This window comes from Podospora pseudopauciseta, chromosome 1 (genome assembly GCF_035222475.1).
Source record: "Podospora pseudopauciseta strain CBS 411.78 chromosome 1, whole genome shotgun sequence".
NCBI lineage: Eukaryota > Fungi > Ascomycota > Sordariomycetes > Sordariales > Podosporaceae > Podospora > Podospora pseudopauciseta.
In genome coordinates, this window is record NC_085892.1 from 7769332 (window position 1) to 7791980 (window position 22649).

The following is a 22649-nucleotide window of genomic DNA, read 5'->3' on the forward strand; positions in this document are numbered from 1 at the left end:
AAAGGACCCGCGCCGCTGGCGACCCTACCGTCGAGGGCTTAGCCGCCGGACGGTTGCCCGCTTCTGTTGTTGATCCATCTCCTGGTGCGTTACACGGTATCCCGTTGACGGCAAGCTGCCTGGGCGGTCTTTCTTTTTTGTCGGTATGTACGGGTACTTTTTCTTGCCAGGAAAGGTTCCCAAGTCGGAGTTGCGGAGCGTGTCCCCGCTCTCCGACTCGCAAGAAAAGTTGCCTGGCTGACAGCGGTTGTGGTGAATGTTTTCCCTGTGGAAATAATAGTGACTGAGACTAACTGCCAGGGTATTCCAAGACAGAGGTCTCAGTCCTCTCAACACAGCAACATTCCCCGAGCAGATTCAGTTAAACACCTCTCGAATGTCTGGCGATGAAACTTTTTTGGCAGTATCAGTGACGTCACCATCGATTGGGGAGGAATTATTTATATCTCCGTTCTGCCCCCTGCCTGGTGGTCGGCCAGGTGCCGAGCGATAAGCGAGGATCGTGAGATCCGGACGGCAGCGAGCCAACCCTGCGCATCAAAGAAGTCAGCGACCTTCATGGTCATGGTCGGTACGAGGAGATGGCATCGGGCATGAAAAACTCCACAGAGTTTTCATCCTGTCAGAGTTGGTTTCGTCTGTTGGCCCCTGAGATGAGGGCTAGCGCGGTGGGAAGGAGATCGACAAATGTATCTCGTCATACATCTATCTACCTACCTCCCAGGGACAGGTTGAGAGAGATCACAAGATGACATGGAACGAAACCTCTCCGATCTTGTCACCCCAATAGACGCGTGGACCGGGAGCATCTCGGGGGCTGGCCGTTTGTTTGCATGGCGCGAAGCTACACCGTTGCGTGGCCTGGTAAGTTTGTTACCGCTGTGTAAGTAGACTACAACCCAAACTTCACTGTCTTCCTCCAACCACCAGATAGAAACATCATTATTACCGTTGCCCAGACTGGAAAACCTGGAAAAATTACATTATTAAAAATATTCAATACGGTATCGGGTCGTCGCGTTCCAACCAAGAGGGGTATCGTATCGTTTTACCCAGAAACCATCATTACCATCCATCCCTACCCCTGATCCATCACGCCCTCGCATACCAATTCCGTCAAAAGGCTGCGCGCTTACCACGATGTGAACACCCAGACAGGACAATTCACCATGATCCCTCTTCCAACATGTGGTCCACAAAGCCAAACATTGGCCCCTTGATGACTCGGCGCTCCTTTCCAACTTGCCGAAATCACCTCCAAACACCCTTCTCCCTATCCAACCATGCCTCCTAAACCTTGGCCCGGCTGGTAAACCTGCTCCTCCTCTCCTTGTGCATCCACCAGTAGGTCAGGTTGGCGATGAAGCTGACGAGCCAGAGGATGGCGTTGGCAAGGACGACCCAGACGGCGCTCCGCATGCGCACAATGTCGTGGTTGCCCTCTGGGTTCTCATTGATGTACATTTTGCCAAAGATGCCAAAGAGGACGATCCAGAGGATGAAGAGCACGAGGTTCCAGACCCAGATGGCGGCGAAGCGGAGGATGTAGGGGATGCAGTAGAGGAGGGCTGTCAGGGCGGAGAGGCCGCCTACTACTTCTGCGTAGATCTGGTATGTACTGTCAGGTTGCGAGTGGATGGGGCGGAAAAAGGGGAAGATATGCATACCCATTTGGAATCACCGCTCACGTTCGCCTTACGGGCGCGGTCCAGTTCGACGCCATAGAGAGCGCAGACGGCAATGGCGAGGACAAACTGGCAGAAGTGGAGGATTGTGAAGAGCAGATAGCTCAGCGTGAAATTCCCAATCGCCATTTTGTCGTATCAGCCACTTGTATGACGTGTGGTTTTGGTTCGTGGCGAGAAAATAGAGTTGCAAAGACGAGCGGACGGTCTGCACGTTTTATTCCAAGTGTTCCGCCTGCGTGATCAGGCGACGGCGTGAGAGGAGGTCGGGGTCACAACAGCAAGAAAAAAACACAACAAGAAGAGATCTTTTTGCCAAGACGAGCCGGCGCGACGATAGTTCGCGAGCAGGCAAGTGGCTGCTTTGATCGGCGGGGACAACTGGAGGAGATGGTGGATCCCCTGTGGTCCAGAAAAATACCCAACAAAGGATTGCGAAGAGGTTGAAGCCAAGCAGAGAGAATGCAGTTGGGGTCGTGGTCTGGGCCGGTGGAAGAAGTGTTCAAAAAAGCCCTCCGAAATGGGCTGTTGAAACATGGGATGAACGTGACCGCTCCCGACATTTGCGCCAATGACGTAGCTCGGCAGCGATGCTGTCACTGACAAGGGCGGCACTTGCATATGGGCAAGGGTTCATCTGGTGAGCTTAAGCGGTGCGCACGGACTACTTGGCAGATGCCAGCGGGGTTGTGTGATCCCCACCATTCAGCTCGTCTGTGAGATCGCGATCTCGACACTTTGCAACGTTTCGAGCTCTGATTGTTTGGCGCAAAATACCGGCAGTTTGGTTTCAGCCCATACTCAGTTTCAGAAGCTCATCCGGATCTTACGGCTTTTTCTCGCTATTGGCCCGCAGTCTGTTTCCCTGACTGACGAGGACGGAGGTCGGTCTGGGACGAGTTGTCGCCAGGTTGATTGCCACTCTGATTTGACACAGACAGGCTTCGCCCAGAAACATAAACATACTCTTGATACATCCTTACAACGTGGATTTTTCCATCTTGCCTCCCATCAAACCACATCGGCCTGTTCTCACGATGAGACCAGTCGCCGCTTTCTGTCCAGGTCCTCTCGCCACTGGATGAGGCAATCATCACATTGGACCATGAGTTATACCTGGGAACTCTTGACTCTCAGTAAAGGGCAATGGCAATGTCCTGGTGTTCAAAGTCTGAACAGGCCGACCCGGAGTTCTGAATCGAACTCGAAAATCCATTTCACCGGTTCCACAAAACCCAGCCATGGTGAAAGCCCTACAGCCGTGTTGGCCGAGTTTCCTCACGCGGCCGAATTGCCTTCCCGGGACCTTCGAATGCTTTCTGTACCGAATGCAACCGAAACACAAGACACCTTGTGTTGACATTCCCACATGATGGGCGGACCAGAGATTTCCCAAGGTCCGGTAGTTGAGTTCCTGTCATACTCGGGCGGTTAGAGCCAACCAAAAACGAAACAGAGCCGCACATGGAAGCTACGCGTGGACATCTCTGAGGTCGGTGTACACTTACACTAGAGCCCCTAGTTACGCCGACGATATGTGTTGTCCAGCACATAGACATGGCCTTGCTGCATGTGGACATATACTACACACAGTAAATGTCCAATCATGGGAACGAATATCATGGCCAAGCACAACAAAACCAAGACTGACCGGGCGAAGCTAGCTAATTATAGTGAGACCGAAAATGCGGCTCTGTTCGAGATCAAATGAACCGAGAGCCCCGTGGAGAACGTTTATTTAAGGACAAAGAGCAGACCACGCGAAGGCCTATCGCCTCCGGAAGGTCGAGAATGCTCGATCTGATGTTTCTAGAGAGCTTACTATGGCGTCCCCTTCCTTGTTATTGTTTGATAGATCGGGAAATTCTGTCTGGTTGACAGGTCTCAAGTACCAGAGAGCAAGGACAAGAACAAACATCAACTGTCAGCACCAAGCTGGACCAACACGTCTCCCTCTGTACAACAGCGCCACGCAACAATGGTCTCGATTTGCCAGGGTTTCCAGTCGTTCGCAAAGGTTCCCTGGCTTTGTTTCACCGGTCGTCTCTTTACCTGTCCTGTCACGATCGACTTGATGGTTTGTACTGGTATTCCAACCACGGAGCATGGGTCTTGTACTTGGCAGTCTTCTCAACCGCTCGATACAAGGGGCTCTTGAAATTCCAATTTCTACATGGGGATTTGTCGCTCGTGGGGATAGCAGGGCTAGGTCCCATGACCGAAAGGCGCTGCAGGCTGCTCACCGAGGTGGCTGCATCTGTTTCCCCGGGAGCCGCTCACCATTCTCGCACACCACATGCTTCAACATGCTTCGATATATGACACAGAGAAACGTTTAGCAATCGATGGACATGTACGGGGCACAAACTGTAAGTTAATCTTGGAAGAATCTCTTTCCCAGCTCGCACATTGCTGACACTGCATCTTGTATACAGCCTTGCCGGGTTTTGGCCCGACAGAATCCCGTCGCTTACATGTCACTCCAAGATTACGCATCTCCTACCACAGGAACCAACTGCTATCAAACACCCAAAAGTTGCCGGGCATTTACCCTTCCGGAACTACTTGGGTGTTTTGAGCACCTCGGACCCGGCCTTTTTGCTCTTGTCCTCGGATGGGTAACGCATGGACCTGGGCCCTGGGCAAAGATGAGCCCCCTTTGCCCATCACTTCTAATGTAGCCGGCGACTCAACGATGACTCCCCAAGAAGCCAACCGGAGCTGGCCATACGTCATTTTGGTTGAAGTTGCACTATGGTGACCGCAGGGGAGTTATCATCGCTTTTGGGTCCCTCTACACTTTGTGGGACCTTTTGTCTTCTCAGGGCCGACCTTGGGCTCGCTTCCACGGCATCGCCACCGTTCATAGCTCACCGAGGAGCCCATTGGCGACGGAGACTCGCCTCGGAAGGTCTATCGAGGTCACTGGTCTATCCCTCACCGATTTCCGCGTCTGTTGAACTACCAATCGTTCAACTTCCATGAACAAATCGCATGGTGGCACTGTTGGAAATGAGGACAGTCATGGAGTAGAATGCCTCGTTCCCTGGTGGAACTGCCATCTCTTGTGCTGGTTTTCCACGGGAAATGCCAGTCGCCTTCTTTCCAAGCCACCTTGGAACTGAGCTGCCTGTCAAGATTGTCGTTGTCTGCAAAAAATGAACTATAAAAACAGGCTCTACCCAAGAAGTCTATGTCTTGTGAGCATCATCAGTCTCTTGATCATCATCGCAAGATCAGCTTCGTCTTATCATATCCCAACTCAATCCCTCCTGACATCTTTTAATTTTGCAACAATGGCGCACAGCTCGTCGGACTCACGCAAACACTCCAAGTCAGGCTCCTCCAAATCCGGGAGCTCGAGATCCGGGACCGGTCAGCCTGCCAATTATGGTGCCCAGGACAATGGGGGATATTACCTCGAGACCTTCTGGAATTGTCACGACTGCGGTGCCGGCACGTACACGTCATCGACTACACCTCAGTGTCTGAACATGCACTGTCAACATATTGCTTGTGGCTACTGCCCTACCAGGCAGGAGTGGGTGCGTAGAGAGCCTTGAACTTTTTCACTTTTGGAGTTCACCTCTCGAGCATGTCAACTTAATGACTTCACATGAGGTTCACATGACCGTCTGCTCTGGTTCAGAAGTTGCATTAAAATCGCCAATCAACACGCAAGCATGGTCAGCAATCAGGGAAGTCAAAAATACAGCAGACGGTGGCGGGCTAGAGGAAAGCTTTGATACCCTGTTTTTGGTGGTCTTGGGACACACGGTTCACGCATCTTTTGGGACTCTTCTGTGTCATTTCAACCACAGGCATGGTGTTTTGGGATAGAAGGAGCATGAATTTAGACAGGGTTTAGGCTTTTTGTTATGGTTGGATGTCTGGTTTTTCTTCCTGTTTTCTTTTCCCTTATCTTGTTTTTTTTTTTTCTTTGGAGTTTCTTCGGTTTTTTCTCTGCTCTCTTGTCACATCACAGCATCGCCCCGGTTTCTCGTTATCTCCAACTTTTACTAGGGCTATTTTCTTTTCTGAACCCATCACCATCTTTCTCCTTTTGCTTCACATTTCTCGTCGATACAGATTTGGTTCTATTTTCATCAATTCTTTTTTTTTTTCTGCTTTTTCGCTTCTCCGTCTTCTTTTACTTCTGTCGGCTTGTCACCCTTGTCACTTAGCGCAGGCTCTAGTCTTGAATTTGCCATTATTTTTGCTTGAAACCTTCCCGCTTCGAACCATTGAATCATGGTTGTGATTGATGATGATGATGATGATGATGATGATGATGATGATGATGATGATGATGATGATGATGATGATGATGGTTTCCATACTTTGCAGGCGACAACCACGAAGCTTGCCCTGGCCACAGGCTTATCAACTGATGGCTGGATGGAGACGGGAAATTTGTGGACACACAGCATAGCGAAGTTGAATGGCAGAGGGATTGGTGAATTTTGCGGTAATTGTTGCCGGTGAGGCTGTCGGGATGGGAGAAAATGGCAGGAGGGATGACTTACATTGCGGTGGCGAAGCGTGTGGTCCCGCATGATTGAGACTCGCACCATCTACCAAAGAGAAAAGGGGCGTTGTGGTGTCTGATCCCAACAGTGAGGCAAGAAGAGACAAAAGTGTTGGGAATGGGGCAAGGGGCTCAATCATTTTGTGACCGAGAAGCAGCGGGATGACGACTGGGCGGTCGACGTCCGGGCCACCACCAGAGAAGGAAGAAAGCTACGCCTTATATCTCTTGGCACAACTTATTTTCACCTCGGGCTTTGCCGTGGCACCATGCCGGAAAGCGGTAGTTGGGCTGTTCACCAGTCGTGGTCCTTATGGACAGAAGAGGCTGAATGCGAGGGCTCTTTTCTTGCCGGATCAGGAAGGAGGGTACACACAGCGGCCACCGTGGAAGTTTCAGATCCGGCATGGGGAGGGTTGTTGGTTTTCAGGCTTCCACGGGATGGGCCGGTTGCCTTACACAGACCGCTCTTTGGGATTGAAGGTTGACTGAACATGAGAAAAGGCTCTCTAGACGCCGGCGGCAAGGCTTCCAACACGTTTCGGCGTCCTCCTAAGGCGTCCATCGCAATCTTCCGGGAAAAGGAACTCGGGGATGGGCCATTGTTCAGGCGGAACCAAAAGGCAGCAAAGAGCTTGCCGGTCCGGCTTCTTCTCAGTCTGAATGACAATTCTCGAGTGTAAGTGGAAAGAATGCTTTCACGTGGCACATCTGGGGCCATCCTCCGCGACCATGTGCGGCACCCCCGCAATACCATGAAAAAGGGCGCGCAATGTATGAGATCCGGCATCGGATGCCGGGCACAGGAACCAGAGAGTACGGCTTTCGACATGAGGTGTGATGGTGATGGGTCGATCTTTTGAGGCTCTTCAAGGCATTCGTGATTGGTCAATTCAAGGAGGTGGGATGTGACTGACTGCCCTCCAGCTCCAGCATCAGAATCTGTCAGAAAAGGGGCTTGTGGCGGGTGCTAGGGCAGCAAAACAAACACTCGAGACATGACGTTTTCCGCCCGCATGGTTGGCACAAACGGTTCGCGGCCCGGTTTCTCAGTCAGAAAAGAAGAGAAGTAATTGACCGATCGCCGTCGGTTTGGATGGCAAGGCTCTGTGAGGAGCGCGACCTACTGCGGGTATCATTTCGAGCTGAGCAGCAGTATGGGTGGGGGTCCTAGAACCCAGTCGGCCGGACCCCTAACAGAATCTGCGGCACATGACTGCTTTACCTGTTAGTGTTAGAAAGTACCATCCTCCAACCACCTCGGCTTATACCTTCTTGGACCAACGCGGGGGGTGACAAACCAACATCTTACCTTACAGTAAGGCAACCAACCTCCTGCCTCATATGTGGCTGTCATGATTCCACATTGCACCGCCCAAACTAGATCGACCAATACACAGAGTGGCCTGCGTATCACCTGGCCTTGTGTCACCTCTACCACGAGCAGCCCAGATTGTCGGCCGGACCAATACACTCGCCCACCCTGGAAACCACGGCTCCTCCCGGGTTACCTAAAGTGATCGAACGAGAGACAGGAAACAAAGATGGCCACCAATCTGACCTTACCCACCCCACCATTCATCCACGCCCCTGGGATTGAGAATCTTCGAGACGCCGGCGGTTACCCAGTCGAGAGCCAGAACGGCAAGGCTGTCCGCAGGGGAATCCTCTTCAGGGCCGCTGACCCAACGCACCTCGACGAAGAAGGGGTGGCTATCCTCCAACGCTTGGGAATCACACATATTTTCGACCTCCGTTCTCTGGTTGAGCTGGCCAAGGGGAGGGAGCAGCCTAGGGAATGGGAGGGCGCCCGCAGGGTACCCACGCCTGTGTTCCTTGACAAGGACTACAGCCCTGAGGCTCTTGCGCTTCGGCTCCGAAACTACAGTGTCGGTACTGAGGTCAGTCAATATTACGATGCTGCCCACTTCACTGCCAATGAAGGGCCTTTCACCCCCCCCTCTCTCCCATTACCGGCGATCCAGGCACGAGCTGGGCAACCTTAGACAGTTATGTAACGCAATTAAGGCTAGCTAACCGCCATGGCGGGCAACCAGGGGGCACAGAGTGGACATCTAGACGTGCAGCCATGCGAAGCCGTTGGAAGTCCTACCCTGAGAGCGCCCTCAGCGTCACTTTATTCCCCGTCGCGCATGCTGTGTGGCACACCAGCAGCGATCTCGATGTGGTGTGCCACGCGAGCGGCTCTTTCTGGAAAATCAGACTGACTAACATCTGAGTGGGCGCGCGCAGGGTTTTGTGAGGGCTTATGCCTCAATTTTGTCTGGGGCCATCAGCCCAGACAACGCTTACCGGCCCTTCCAGACTATTCTTGAACACCTCGCCTCAGACCCAAACCCTCCAACACCGATACTGATCCACTGCAGCGCCGGGAAAGACAGTAAGTCCATCTTTCCATGTGGCACCAAGGCCCACACACCCTACCACTTGGCCCTCTAGAGGCTGTTTCATTTTGATGCCGCAGCATGCCGTTGCCCGTCGTGCTGTTGATATTCAACCCCCGCGGCTGATGACGAGCGCCAGCTCTGTCCTTTTGCTTTTCTTGGTGTGTCATGTCACGCCTTCTCATCCTAGCCTCATGCCCCCCATTCTTTCCTCCTTGCGTTTGGGGGCAGTTGCCCTCAGCCTTCGTACCTCACCCCGCCACCGCATGTTTACTCTTTCAGCAGCCTTGCGTCCCCTCTTCTACCCACCTCGAACCCCTAATTCACCTGAGCCTACCCGCCCGCATCCACTAACACCCTCCCAGGAACCGGCGTAATCGTCGCCCTCGTCCTTGCTCTCTGCGGCGTTTCCGACAACGTGATCGCCCACGAGTACTCCCTCACCGAATTGGGGCTCGCCCGCCTCAAGGAGCCCATAGTGGAAAGACTCACCGCACCGGGGGCGCCCCACGAGGGCAACAGAGCCGCGGCCGAGGTTCAGATTGGAGCGCGGAAAGAGTACATGCTGGCCACCCTAAGGTATATCAGACAGAAGTATGGAAGCGTGGAAGAGTATTTGCTCCAACATATGGGGCTGAGCCAGGAGACCCTGGACAAGATCAAGAAGAACTTGGTCGTCAACCTGGCGGAGGGAGAGGAAACGGTGCCGTGGGAAGGGAATGATGAGTTGGTTTCTGCCCAGATTGCTCATCTTTGAGACATTTCAATCCTGGATAGGCGCAAAGTTCTAGGTAGACAGTAGAGATGACAGATCAAGACAACACAATAGACTGGAGGGTGTTTTTTTTTTTTTTTTTTTTTTTTGTGTGTGCACGGGGGTTGGATTCCTCAATCTGCATCTCTATAACATGATATCAGGATGCCTGTCGTTCCTTTTCCACCCCTGAAGCTCAAAATAATGTACAAGTGGCTTGCTGTCTTGCTTGCTCTCTCTGTCTCTTACAGCTTCCAAAACAAAGATTTAACCAACGCTAGTAGGAATCTTGTACAGACCCCTCTGCCGATCATTGAACGGGACACCATACCTCCAACCAACGGCTCCCCTCGCCCGGCCCTTCTTGCCAACAGCCTCCGAGTTGATTTTTTCAATCCGGAACTCGAACCTCTCGGTGTCGACCTTGCTCTTCCTGGCGTCCCTCTTGGCCGCCACGTATTTTTCCTTTTCGGCAAACTGTCTCTCGCTCTCGCGGGTCCTGGCCAAAAAGTCCTTCTCGGCCTGGGCCTGTGGCACGTCGTTGAGGATGTCCCTCTCCATCTTGACGAGCTCGGGGATGCGCATCTTGTGGTCGGGGGGCAGGATGTGGTCGCCAAAGGCCTTGGCGGCGTCCTTGCGGGTGAACTCGCGGGACTCGGAGACGGGGACGAAGAGCTGCTGCATGGTGAAGGAGTGGACGTGGACGTCGTTGATGGGCTCGAATGGTTGTTCATCGCCGGTGAGGTTGGAGAGGGGGAGCATTTTTTCTACGGCGAGGGCGTAGGGGATGGCCATGGGGGCGTTCTGACCAGTGTTAGTGGGCGATTCATGGGTTGGGGAAGCGGGGAGGTATGAGGGGGAGGGCATTTTTTTTTTTTTTTTTTTCTCTTCAGGATTAACAAAAGTTTTTAACCACGGTTTTGTCTTCAAGACTAATCGAATATTTTTTTGTAGAATCATCATGGTGTAAAAAAAAAAAAAAAAAAAAAACAATACTCTCCCTCCCTCCTGGTCTGTTAACAGGAGAAATAAAAGAACATACCTCTTTCTCCATCCTCTTCTCAATCTCCATCAGCCTGACCACGGCCGCTACTCTCCTCACGTCAACCTGGTACTGCGCCGACACAGCCTTGAGCGGCATCCCCTTGAGCATCACCGCCTCCCAGATAATCTGTCTCGCCCTGCTCGACAGCACCGGCTCACTTCTGAACATCTTGTTGCTCGGAAACGGAACATCGGCGGCGCCCATCGACTTGACCGAGCTCAGATACATGGGCCCATTGCCCACGTGCTTCTCCAACTGCTTGCCCGCGTGTTTGAGGAATTGCCTGAACTCGCGTTGGGGCTTGGTCATCTCACGGGGCTGTGATGTGGAAAAGCATCGTTGTGGGGCCGCCGCCGACTGTTGTTGGGGACGACATGGTGAGGGGGTTGACGACGAAGCGACCGCCGCTGGCCTGTGGACGGGGAGGAGGGAGGATGGGAGGGGGGCGTCGAGGTAGTTGAGCAGCAACTGCTGGGGAGGACAGTTGCTGCTTCGTATCCGAGGCGGCATGGCGAAAGGAAGAAAAGGGGAAAAAGAAAAAAAGAAAAAGTTGCGGTGGCGCCCGAGGTGGTGGGAGGCGGGAGGTGGTTTGAGCTCGAGATTGCAATTGCGATTTTTTCTCGGCTCTCGGAGCCCAGTGATGCGGGCCCACCTGGGCTCTCAGGAAGGGAGCTAGGACCATCCGTTCCGACTAGCACTTACCCGGGTTAGGGTCGGAGCAGACCAACTTTCCGAGGTTGACCTCCTGAACGACTTGGTCCCGAAACGCATAATGACGCAAAATAAAACTCTCAAGTTCTGATTTGTTATATCTCCTGCGCTGTGGTATCATATTGGTATTATTCCCGCCACCTGTAAATATCCCATATTAGGCCAGTGCCCTGTTGATCATTGTGGTGTACGATGGTCGGCTTCGATACCCTCATTGTCATTATAACCTCTTTGGAACCTAACCCTTCGTAACCGCCTTCTCCTCCGGCTTTTCCTTCTTTTTAGCCCACCTCTTGGCTGCCTCATTCTCCGAGTTGGCCGCTGAATTCTTCCACTTTCTCCAGCCGTCAAAGTCGATCAGACTGATCATACACCCCCACTCCTTCAGCTTGTTTTGAAGCCACACATAGCTGACGGGCTGGAATTGTTCAGTCAGCAATTCCAGGATCTTTCAAGGTTACCAAAGTCCGATTACTCACCTTTGTTAGGAAATCGTTGCAACCAGCCGCCAAAGCTTCGTGCCGATCACTCTGCAACGAACTGGCCGTCAAAGCCACGATAATCACCGGACTCTTGAACATGGCCCTATTAGGAAGGATATCCTCCTCTGCATTTCCCTCTGCCTTTTCATTGGGCTTCGTCGTTCCGTTCGTTTCGGGTTCCTTCTCCGAGGCTGTCGTGGCCTCCTCGGCTTTGGTTTTCTCATCGTTTCTATTGCCGGCGTTCTTTCTACTGACGGTCCCGGTGGGCATGGATGAGAAAGCACCGATCGAGTTGACCCTCTCCAAACGCCGAATCTCCCTCGTGGCCTCCAGGCCGCTCATGATGGGGAGCTGAATATCCATGAGCACAAGATGAAAGCCACCTTTTCTCCACTTGGTCACGGCCTCACGACCGTCCATAGCGGTCTGCCACCGCACCTTGAGCCGCTTCACAAACGCTTCGAGCAGCCGAAGATTGATAATGTTGTCTTCGACAATCAGAACGTTGATGGGTGGCACCCCGTCATTGAGCATGATTCCAGCCGGCAGAGAAGGCGTGTCGGTAGCCTTCTTCTTTTTCGGCCGGGCGACGGCCGAAATTCTGGGAGACGCTGCCCTGGGTGGTGGTGTGGCTGCTGGTGCTGATGCTGATGCTGGTGCTGGTGCTGGTGCTGGTGCTGGTGCTGGTGCTGGTGTTGTTGCTGGTGCGGATGCTGGTGCTGGTGCTGGTGCTGGTGCTGGTGCTGGTACTAGAGGGACTGGAGTTGTCGCTGCGGGGGCAGGTGGCGTGGGCAGCGGTGGAGGAACTGGTGCCGTTGCGGTGGTGAGAGGGAGGGTTCCGCCACCCGATTGGTCTGAAGAAGCATTGGAATGAGTCCTAGTACGTGGAATTTTGGCATGTGGTAGCGTACCGTGGGGTGCGGCAGCAGCGATGGCGGCAGCGTGGCCGCCGGCGCCGATAACATTGAGAATTGTTGGCGACGAAGTGTGCTGTCTCCCTAGTCGTGGCCGGTCTGGCCTCTCTTTGTACGTCCTAGACCAAGTGCCTCCGGGAGAGGGAATGGGAGGCACCTGTCCCGTATTAACCACCGACATGGAATGCGCGTGTATGGTCCCGTTCGTGACTGGAGCGGCTGCGGTAACTGGAACCTGCCCAACAGCTCCGGGGCCGAAGTAGTCTGTGCCGGATTCTGCCGGTCGGTGGTCGTCAAAGAAGGCGGATGTCAAATGCTGTGCGTGTGGGGGTCCTGTACGAGGGGAGGCTCTCGGCGTCCGACGTGGGGGGATCGGGACGTCAATGACGAGGGCCTCGTCAACTGACTGCCCACCAGGAAAGTACGCATCCAGAGTGCGTGCCATGTGTTCTTCAGGTCCCAAATTGCGTTCCTGCCGTTGGGGTTCCCGCGGGATGATCCTCAGAGCCAAATCGGGAGCATCGAACTGGCGACCTAGTGAGTTGGCATACTTTCTCAAGATCATGTCTCGCACGTCGTCCACCAAGTCGTCCTCTTTGATCGTCACCATGGTGGCTGACCCTCCCGGCCGCCTCACCCAAATCTTGCGCGTCACCATGGTTGCACCGAATGGCAACAATTGTTCGCTAGCGGCGGCGAGGTCGAGGTCATCGGCATGAGTTGTGCTTAGAAGCGTGCGTATGAGTGTGTCCTGGCGGCTTGGCAGCGAGCTTTGTCGTCCCTGCGAGGGCGCTGACCTGACAGCGGGTTGTCGCTGCGCTTGCGAAGCCGAATTCGCCAACTCGCTTGTTTGTTGTGATGTGGCTGTCGCCGGGTCAATCGGGTCGGAGGTGGTGGGTTTGGAGGTGGTGTAGTACGCCGAGGTAGGCCTGCTCTCGTCGTCGGCGGTGCTCTCGTTGATGCTGGAAAGGGCCGAGAGTCGACTGGCGGTCGAAATGCGTCGGTCGCTGTCGCTGACGTCGTGAGTGTGGTCGGTGTCGGCAAGAGAATCCAGGGTGGCGGCAGGGGTCAGCAGGATAGGCATCGCTTGGATGGTCCGTGGGGAGGAATCGTTAGTGGAATTCTTAGCCGTGTTCCCGCCTGTGAACCCACTGCCCGCGGCTCTTCTGGTTCTGGCGGCGTGCAGTGGAGAGCTCGCTGGAGAAGCCGCTGGAGAAGCAGCAGCGACAGTAGCATCAACAACAGCACGAGCATCGCTGACGTCGGTGGATGTTTTTGTGTCTTCTTCTGTCTCTTGTTTTCCTGGTTCGCCGTGTCTCAGGACCTGTTTGTCTCTCGCTTGTGTTTCCTCGATGCCGGCTGCTGGCACGGACACGCCGGTTTGTAGCCCGCTTCCCCCGTGGCTGCTGTCCTCGTGGCCGTAGTCAGCAGCCGCCGCAGCGGGGGAAGCGGGAGGCTGTTCAAAGCCCTTGGCCGTGCATTCCGACTCGGGGCGGCTCTCGCTCTTGTTGCTGCTGTTGCTCTTGTTGCTTTTGGTGCTCTGGTCCGAGACGAGCGATGGGACGCCCGAGTGTCGTCGTGGGAACTTGGCGCGTAGTTTGGCCCTGAGGTCCCCCATAGAGCCCAGAAACCGTGCCCGAGACACTGTCGTGCTGCGCCGAGTTGTCCTATGCCTCTGGTGGAGGTGCCGGTGCAGCAGCGGTGTGGTTCTGCCTCGTCGGGGCTTTTTGTTTGTGGTGTTTGGCACGATGCTCAGTCTGGCAGGGGAGACACGGGGGAAACATTTGGCAAGGGTAAGGTAATATGGTATTTGATGCTGCTCATGCTCGTGCTGCATGTTTCGCTCAACAAGAGAGAGAGCTCCGAGCTTGCTGGCCTGGGGTTGGACGCTGCGGGCACCACCACACGCGGGACAGGGGGGCGTGGAGAGCACACGGGGGGTAGAGCTGCCAGTGCGTTCGCGGTTCAACTGTCAAATTCGATAACAGAAGTCTTGGCAGCGACCGATCCCCTCTGGAAATCCAGATCGACTGCAGCCGAACTCCAACGAAAACGTTGCCGCTGGCCAATCACAAACCCGACCGTTCAACCACCACGAGAAAGGGAATGCTACTGCATATTATTACGCTTGTTTTGGATACACACACAGTAGCCCTCTGCCTGCTAGAGCCTGTGTGACCCCGATGAGACAGCTGATCACCATGCGCTGTTTTGGGATACCTTCAGAGCCCAAGACAAAGGAGGATGAAGCCAACAGCTGAACAAAGACAACAATGTCCCTCAAAAATGAGGTGGCGACACAAGAGCACCTCGAGAGGCATGGCATTCTTGACGTCTCCAATCGTTGGCCTATCTCGATCTGCGGTTCCAAAGTTTTCAACATGGCAATACCTGACAACCTTCGGTTTGCTCTCATCTGCCCGCCCCGCAGACTCGAGGCAGACAAGACAAAAGAAACGGCCCTCATCTTCGACAAATTTGTCTTCTACTTTGCTGACTATGACCGACGTCAAGGGATGTGGCTGGCGGTGGATCGCCCGGCCCGGCCTGACATCAAACCCTGGAACCAGGACTGGAATCCGGCTACTTACGAAGCGATGTGGAAGGAACTTGTCGACAAGTGGCTCGTGAACTGGACTGACGAACTCCCACCCACACCCGCACAAGACATTCTCTTGGTCGACTGGCAAGAGTCGGTACCGTATGTCAATAACCTCGTTGACGAGCACACGGTGGGTCAATATAGGCGGTTGATAAAACGCGAGCTGGGGATCCGGCATTACTGCCTCTACCCAACACTGAGAGCGACGAGTTTCTTGGATGAACAGGCAAAGAGATACAAGACTTCGGAGCTGCTTGAACTCGAGAGGAAGGGCCCCAATCTCGACCTGGTCTCTTTCCGGGACAAGAACAAGCCAGAAAGCGAGAGGGCCTTTTTCAAATATGCTGCACTGCCTCGCGATGACTTCAACAACATGCTCGAGCATTTTGTGCTCCACAAGTTGTTCAGCTCCCCATCAACCCGCCAACTCTTTGATCTTTACAAGCACCCCGTGATGGATGACACGGGTAAGGTTGTTGTCGGGTTCCTCACCGAATACTGCTCAGGAAAATCGTTAAAGGATAACGTCAGCGGCCTCTTCAAGCTCGCCCACCTCCAGCAGCTCATCCGTGCGGTTAGCTTTTTAAATCAAAATCTCCATGTTTGGCACAACCGGATCAGTTACGAAAACATCATAATCGATCCACAGAAGGATAAGCCCAAGATCACAGAGCTTGGGAGCATAACGCCCTACAACAACAAGCTTCCCGCGGATGTCCTCCTCAAGGACGTGTATGCTCTCGTCCGCGCAATTCATGCACATGTCGTCCGAACGCCAGAAGAGATTGAGCAGTTTGACCCCAAAATGATGAAGTCAGGGGACAGATGGGATGTTGACCCCAGGGTCAGGCTCGGTGACGATTTCGGGGCTTCGCACCCTGCTGAGGTGTGTTTTAATTTGTGAGTTTGCACTTTCAAGACACCGGCTGCAATCGATGCTCACAACAAAATCAATGGCACACAGCCTCACACAACAGAGGAAAGGTTTACCTGATATCTGGCGTCCATCCCCACTGCGCGAAGCAGAGATGCCTAACATCACGAGGGAGTTCGCTCCCCGACCCGGGGAACCACCAAAGCCCAACGACCTAGCTAGCTACTGGCTCCGCGACCCGGAAGACAAGGCTTTCCAACATGACCCCCTTCCCAAGTGGGTCCGCACACCGCACACGAAACTTGTTGAACTGCAGCTGGCCAACGGGGAGAGACCGGCCGAAGAGCTGCTCAAAGAGATTGAACCACCCCTCATACCACTAGCCAACACTGTAGAAATGATTGAGTTTGTCGGAAGGGTTCAACATAGTGTCAACCTTGGCACGCCCGTCAGTGAACGCGTTATTAAGAAAGTGGAGGAGATAGCGAACACGCCCGGGATTGGGGTACCGCCGTTGAACCTCCCCAGCCGGAAGAGACCCCGTAGGGAAAGTGACGTTGGTAACGAAGAAAAACGGATCTCTTCTCGGCGGGAGAAACAAGCGCTGAATCAGCTCATGAAGGAGCTGAGGGAGGCTACAGATCTGGCACAGAAGGCCGGAGAGGAAGCGGAGGAGGCTGCGAAGGAGGCAAAGGAGGCGACCGACCAACTTACAGGGCTCAAAACGATGATTGAAGCTGCTAGGAAGGTTACGGCGACATCCTTGCATATGACTGGGCCGTTGCCGAGGCCACAACCGGGTGTTGCGTGGCAGATATAGTCGGGTTGAGCGAGGGTACTTTTTGTACTAGAGGGCAATGTGTGGAAGCTATTTTTGGATGAGTTGTTGATATGAATTCTATGGGTTTAATCAATGGGCTTGAAGAAAAAAAAAAAAAAAAAACTTGAAGCACGTCTATGTGCCGGCAGTGAACACGTGTGAGGCAATTCAGGGGGTCAGGTGTGTCCTCGACACGCCGCCAGTGGTACCTCACCCTTTATTCGCAATCTTGTCGAGGAATTCTCACCGAGTATTCCGTCTCTCAAACTACCTTATCCTAACAGCTTCATCACTCCCGATCAAGTGGTCTTCGTTCTTTCTTCAATTGTACCTCAAGAGGAAGAAGGGCGCTCGCTGTGTTTGAACCTGGCATTGCCGCCGGAACATTTTGCTGTCAACAATGGTTGAATTGGCCGTGGAGGTACTTAGCTGTGGCCAACGTCGATAGGTGTACATAAGGGTGCTGGAGCAAACCCTGTTTCGTCAAGTTTGAGGACCCGACATGGTTGGAAGGGTTTCAAAAAGTGTTGGGTAAAAGTCGGCGGGTTTGAGAATCCAAAAGCGCGATTGAAGACAGAACTGAAGACAGAATTAAAGTTGGTTTGCCAGACAGCAATAAAATGTCTCGCCATCAAGGTTTTTGAAATCAACCGAACTTGACACCGAAATTTGTCTTGAACACAGGGAATGAAACTGCTTCAACAATGCCTTGAAGATAACTAGAATCTTGCAGACACTGGTTTTGCAATGTCAGTCTGACACTTTTTGCAAGTTTCCAGTACATGATTGACCTACACGGAGACAGCTGGAACCCAAAGTCGTCTCTGAAAACATGAAAAAGTTCAAATTATTGGTATCTAGTGGTATCATTTGTCCGAATCCTCACAACAAAACATCCAAACCCATGAAACACCCATCAAGCCGTAATCATGTCAAAAACATTCACATACCCGTCGAAATCTCCCACTGCAATCTTTGTGCAGTCGTTTGAAAAAGCAGCCGCGGTGATGACGGATGCTCGAGTCGCAAAGTCTCCCCTGAAGGCGCCACTGGCCGCATCGCTCACGTCGAATCCGTCTTCTGTCCGGCACGCCAGGTACTGGCAGTCCTTCGACACGGCCAAAGGCCACCCCTCTGTTTGCCTGACCACATTCAAATTGTAATTATGCACCCTCCCTGTCTCCAGATACCACAGCACCACATCTCTCCCCCAAACCGTCACCACCACCTTCCCATCCCCAGACACTTGCAAAATATCACACGCCGCCCTCGCCCCAATCTCAATCCTCTTCAGCGTCTTCCCGCTATGTAGATCCGTAACCCTCACATACCCGTCCCTCCCCGCCGTCACCAACCCCCCACTTTCGGGCAAGAACCCCATCCCCGTCACCTCCTCCGTGTGCTTGATAATCATCGTCCTCACCTTCAACAACCTCAGTTTCTCCAACCCACAAACCACCACCCGGCTCGAGTCCTTACTCGACACCCCAGCCACCAACCCCCCATCCTCACTCATCACCACCGGCGCCCTCACCGGCACCTCATTCCTGCTCCACCTAACCCTCTTCCCCACATCATACACCTCCACCAACGGCTGCCGGGCATCAAACCCATCCAACCCCTTAACCTTGACATACAAAGGACAGACCACCACCAGCTCCCCCGCCGCCGCCCTCCCAGGCCGGAAACAGAACCCCTTGTGAACCTTGAGCCCAAACAAATTCGTGTGCGTCCTCCCCCCGCCGTCCTCTCTGACCGCCCACACCGCCAAGGCACTCGACTCGTCAGGGTCGAAGCTCTTGATGTTGCTCTGCTTCGGCACCAGAGCAGCAACGTGCATGTCGCCCGGACCGAAAGCCAAGTCCGACACCTCGCCTTGCACGGCCGCCGTCTTGCTTCCCACAAAGTTATTGGCGTGGTGCGCCGTCATGATCTTGACAAAGACCATGCTGGTCATGGTTTCAGAGGGCATCTGGCCCGGCTCCTCGTCGGGGGGATCGTCCCATCGTCGGCGCGTGCTGCTTGTGATGCTGGCGTTGTCGCCTCCGCTGCCGCTGCCGCTGCCGTTGCCAAAGGAGGGGACGCTGAGGGACTCCTCCACTGTGGCCCGGAATGGCGGCGGTGGTGCTGGTGGTGGTGGTGGTGGGGCGGCGGGTGAGTCTGACATTTCTGTAAGGTATGTGTGGGAGGTGTACAGACAGGAAAAGCGAATGTACAATGCAGGTGGTGTTGAGGGAGAAGGGGTGACAGACAAAAACAAGGCAAAAAAACAAAGGATGGTCTGCTCTGATTAAGAAGGTGCAGCAGTGATCAGGAAAACAAATGCGGGCCGAGATTGTGGCGCTTTATGCCAGTGAGATCTTGTGTAACCTTGCTTTTAGTTCACTGGGGTGGGAACTGTGGGTGTCTGGTGCCAGCAGAAACAGCAAAAAGACCACGCCATGACTTCACCATGCATCATTTGGGACGTTGGGCTTTTCCAAAGGCTGAAATCATGTATGGAATGTATCCGCTAGTGGCTGATAGTCGTTGAATGAGGTGCTGTAAAAACATGCAAAGTGCGAGATCTGCAAAACAGAATTCCGAGGCCGCCGGTGTTGTGCTGTTGTTGGCGGGGGGCTTGGAGGCTTGTACAATTGAAATCTGCGGGCAGCTGGCCAGCAATGGAGCGCCAAGTTTATACCAAGTTTTCGGTTCCATCCCCAAGTTCAATATCTCTGAGGCTGTGCTGTCAAGGATCAGCAGCTACAAACCGTCCAGATGCATTTTGACACGCCAACTCCCGAAACCCTTCTTGCATGGCTTCCAAGAGCGGCAAGGACCCTGAATGAGACTCCCCACTTGACTCGTGCTCGATTAAACACGGCCATTCGGGCTCTTGGGCGGAGTCGGGATGTGCTGGTCGGTGGCATCCGACCATGATACATCTGCGTGTTTGAGGTGATGGACAAAGTGGTTCTGCACGGAAGCCCAAATGCCAGGCCGTTCAACTTGGTGATTTATTATGTCAGCAGCTGAACTGGCTGTCACGGATTGACCACTCACGTCGAATGTCAGGGTGCTGCTCCATAGCCCATCTTGTCAAGGCGAGATGTGACGAGACGTTGAGCATGAAAACTAACAACGGCACTAGTCAGCCAATGCCGCCGGTGATCCGGGAGCTCCGGATAGGCAGCCACACTTACACAGAGACCCTTCGAGCTTCGTGGGGTCGTTGGCGGCCTCACTAGCTTGTGTATATGCTTCATAGGTCTCCCCATGAGGCATGTAGCTCTGTTCGAAGCTCAAACCGCCGGCCTCCAGTGGCCTGACACTGCCTTTGTACTGGCCATGAATGACACCGCATAGTTCCGTAGCGATGTTGCGGTGATAGTAGGGTATTCGGAGCGTGTTCCTAGAGACTGCCCACTTGTCCCCAAAGACGCAAAAGTCCACCAAGCTTGCAGCCGGCCACTTGCTTGGAGCAGTCAGGACACAATACGAGGTTGGATCTAGTTGATCGGTGTTCGCCGTCAAATGACAAAATCGTGACAAGTCGTACCGATATGGCGCATATTTCCCATGCCATGCCACCACGTCAAACGGCGTGTGTGGCTGTGTGTAAGAGAACAGTCTTCCGGCCAACTTGACGGTGACACAAAATGAACTGGTGTCCTCGTCCGGGTCGAGGTCAAACCGTGCGACTGGATATTCAAAGTCTCGATCATGCGCCAGGCCGTTTGCGCCCAACACACCCAGATCGGGTAATGCGTATCGAGTCCCAAAAACCTCCAACGCGTAGCCGGAGGCTTTGATTTCTGACCACTGATCCCCGGCTGGACGGAAGATTTCGACCGAAAATCGAATTCCTGCAGGCAGGACCACAATGGAGCCGGGCTTGACCAAGAGGCTGCCCAGCTCGGTCTTGACATTCAGTGTCCCTTGTTGTGGTACAACCAGAAGCTCGCCGTCGTGGTTAACAAAGGCCTCACGCTCCATATTCATGTTGAACTCGTACTGATGAACTGCCAGACCCTCTTTGAGCGTGGCGTCACCATGGCCCCCCATAGTTCTCAAGCCTTGAACAAAGGTGACCCTGCGGTTCGTGGCCGAGTTCGACGATTCATTGCTTTTTAGAGGACCCCACGTATATGGAAGCGGCGTGAAGGCGACATTCGAGTTCGTGGGTAGAAAGCATGACTCCAGCTATCGACTTGGTCAGCCTGGTAACTGAAGCGTTGTGAGGCCTCTACAACAAACATGGAGAATCTCTTCCACCTGTGATGGCGGGTGACGGGCTGCTGCTGGCTTTCCACGGTACATCCATCTGTAAATAAGAATGTCAAGGCACGAAACGGCAAAGGTTGTCGAGGGCCCACGTACACGTTGGCAGCTGTGCTTTTTGTTGACATGAAAGAGGTGCCGTTCAGAAGCTCAGCGTAGAGTCCATATCTGCTTTTCTGGGGGAGGTTGGTACCGTGTGGAGGAAGGGCACCCGGTATTGCTTCTGTGGAATGGTGGTTTCCAAATCCAACCTGATATCTGTAGGGGTCTTCGGAATCCGCCGCGGTTTCTGGCCATGTTGGAAATTGTTGGAAGGCCATGTTCCTGATGTTCCAGGTTCAAGCAAGCTAAAAAGTCCAGAGGCAGCGAGGAGCAAAAGATTGGTCTTGGAAGCTTGCTGACTGCTCTAGATATAGCATGCCCGAAGAGTCTGTCTCTCGTTCGGCCTTTGCCTGTTCAGACAGCTGGTGGTCTGCGGCGTTAACCGGCCCTCAGATGAATAGTTTGCCGCTCATAAACACCGAGCCAGACCAATGTTCTCGCTCCGCACGCCTTCCTTGTGAATCCAGGTGAGGCTCTTGTCAACGCGCTGGCAAGGGTGGCTACCCCATATGTGGCTAGCAATGAGCGCGATACTATAATTGGTGAATGTAGCAGCGGACTGGCCGGTCGGCCAAGCAATGACAGAGGCTTCCGCCCCTCCATAACCCGCGCGGAACAACGGAAGGCTTCCACGCCTGCAGCTGACAGAGGACAGAGCATGCAGAGTAAATGCACTCTGCGACTCTTAGCTGGACCATGCACCCACAAAACTGTTGGCTTGGTTTTCTTCCGGTCAGGCGAGCACCCAAAGAAGCAACATTGTTAGACCAAAGATGTAACAGAAAGCAGGGCCTGGCCGCGGGAACAAAGACGGATGGATGTTGGTCACGGGCCTAGCGTTTCCAGACTGCCGGGTCGGCATCAAAAGATCCCGAAGTCTCGTGTAGTTATCCGTCCACTAGCGTCATGTTTGCCGCCTTCTGTTGCCGTGTTCGAACCCTTGCTCCTCGTGGCCAGCATCTCCCCTCCTAGATCTCACTGGGCTGCCTGGTCAGTCGTGCAACGTGGGGTCGAGGGATCGTGACAGATGCCGTGATGGAGACACGGCGGGAACCCGTGTGGGACTTGCTGGAAAGGGAAGGAACAGATCAGCGCCGAGTGCCGCATAGAGCTAGCTGTAAACAGGACGGTTTCTTTTTCTCTTCCCTTGCCCAGCAGATTGCCGTTAGTTCCCGTCCGGCTCCGGCCCGTGGCATGTTCCGTTGTGCCCTTCTTTGCTTGGGATTATCCAAGACCATGACTCTACGAGCCTGGTCGAGTTGCAGCCAGGTCAAGATAGCTTCAACAAACCTCCGTACTTGCCCGAGAAAGGGCTGTTTGGTGGTTTATGGGCCGCTGATTCGTGCGCTTGTATACCTAGCTGGTAAGGAGTTGTTGACAAACAAGGGCGAGCTGAGATCTGAATGGAATTGTTAGCCCACTGTTGGCTCTCGCCTCCTCTCGATGCCTCCACGGGCTGCAGTA

General features: G+C 53.8%; 9 protein-coding genes across 9 annotated transcripts; 4 read left to right on the forward strand and 5 right to left on the reverse strand.

The window, feature by feature from the left end:
- Positions 1–1290: 1290 nt before the first annotated feature.
- On the reverse strand, positions 1291–2468 carry QC763_121210 (uncharacterized protein; the record flags this gene model as incomplete). The annotated part of the gene is made up of 2 exons (XM_062908710.1): positions 1668–2468; positions 1291–1608 (listed from the first exon to the last, which is right to left on the reverse strand). Exons 1-2 carry the CDS (start codon positions 1812–1814, stop codon positions 1291–1293), a joined length of 465 nt encoding a protein of 154 aa, XP_062771833.1. The 5' UTR covers positions 1815–2468.
- On the forward strand, positions 2409–4263 carry QC763_121218 (uncharacterized protein; the record flags this gene model as incomplete). The annotated part of the gene is made up of 2 exons (XM_062908711.1): positions 2409–4054; positions 4121–4263. Exons 1-2 carry the CDS (start codon positions 3982–3984, stop codon positions 4261–4263), a joined length of 216 nt encoding a protein of 71 aa, XP_062771834.1. The 5' UTR covers positions 2409–3981.
- Positions 4264–4981: 718 nt separating this feature from the next.
- Positions 4982–5248, forward strand: QC763_121220 (uncharacterized protein; the record flags this gene model as incomplete). The annotated part of the gene is made up of 1 exon (XM_062908712.1): positions 4982–5248. One exon carries the CDS (start codon positions 4982–4984, stop codon positions 5246–5248), a length of 267 nt encoding a protein of 88 aa, XP_062771835.1.
- A 2266-nt stretch (positions 5249–7514) lies between these two features.
- QC763_121230 (uncharacterized protein) lies at positions 7515–9468 on the forward strand. Its single transcript, XM_062908713.1, has 3 exons — positions 7515–8114; positions 8467–8614; positions 8984–9468. The coding sequence occupies exons 1-3, from the start codon at positions 7758–7760 to the stop codon at positions 9373–9375; spliced, it is 897 nt and encodes a 298-aa protein (XP_062771836.1). The 5' UTR covers positions 7515–7757; the 3' UTR covers positions 9376–9468.
- Positions 9469–9521: 53 nt separating this feature from the next.
- QC763_121250 (uncharacterized protein) lies at positions 9522–11109 on the reverse strand. Its single transcript, XM_062908714.1, has 2 exons — positions 10415–11109; positions 9522–10176 (listed from the first exon to the last, which is right to left on the reverse strand). Exons 1-2 carry the CDS (start codon positions 10925–10927, stop codon positions 9640–9642), a joined length of 1050 nt encoding a protein of 349 aa, XP_062771837.1. The 5' UTR covers positions 10928–11109; the 3' UTR covers positions 9522–9639.
- A 257-nt stretch (positions 11110–11366) lies between these two features.
- Positions 11367–14361, reverse strand: MgSsk1 (Two-component response regulator SSK1p; the record flags this gene model as incomplete). The annotated part of the gene is made up of 4 exons (XM_062908715.1): positions 11367–11546; positions 11608–12293; positions 12330–12464; positions 12522–14361. The coding sequence occupies 4 exons, from the start codon at positions 14359–14361 to the stop codon at positions 11367–11369; spliced, it is 2841 nt and encodes a 946-aa protein (XP_062771838.1).
- Positions 14362–14905: 544 nt separating this feature from the next.
- On the forward strand, positions 14906–16820 carry QC763_121270 (uncharacterized protein; the record flags this gene model as incomplete). Its single annotated transcript, XM_062908716.1, has 2 exons — positions 14906–16026; positions 16091–16820. The coding sequence occupies 2 exons, from the start codon at positions 14906–14908 to the stop codon at positions 16818–16820; spliced, it is 1851 nt and encodes a 616-aa protein (XP_062771839.1).
- Positions 16821–17736: 916 nt separating this feature from the next.
- On the reverse strand, positions 17737–18987 carry QC763_121280 (uncharacterized protein; the record flags this gene model as incomplete). Its single annotated transcript, XM_062908717.1, has 1 exon — positions 17737–18987. The coding sequence occupies one exon, from the start codon at positions 18985–18987 to the stop codon at positions 17737–17739; it is 1251 nt and encodes a 416-aa protein (XP_062771840.1).
- A 689-nt stretch (positions 18988–19676) lies between these two features.
- Positions 19677–21403, reverse strand: QC763_121290 (uncharacterized protein; the record flags this gene model as incomplete). Its single annotated transcript, XM_062908718.1, has 4 exons — positions 19677–19810; positions 20006–21005; positions 21060–21126; positions 21183–21403. 4 exons carry the CDS (start codon positions 21401–21403, stop codon positions 19677–19679), a joined length of 1422 nt encoding a protein of 473 aa, XP_062771841.1.
- Positions 21404–22649: the final 1246 nt, after the last annotated feature.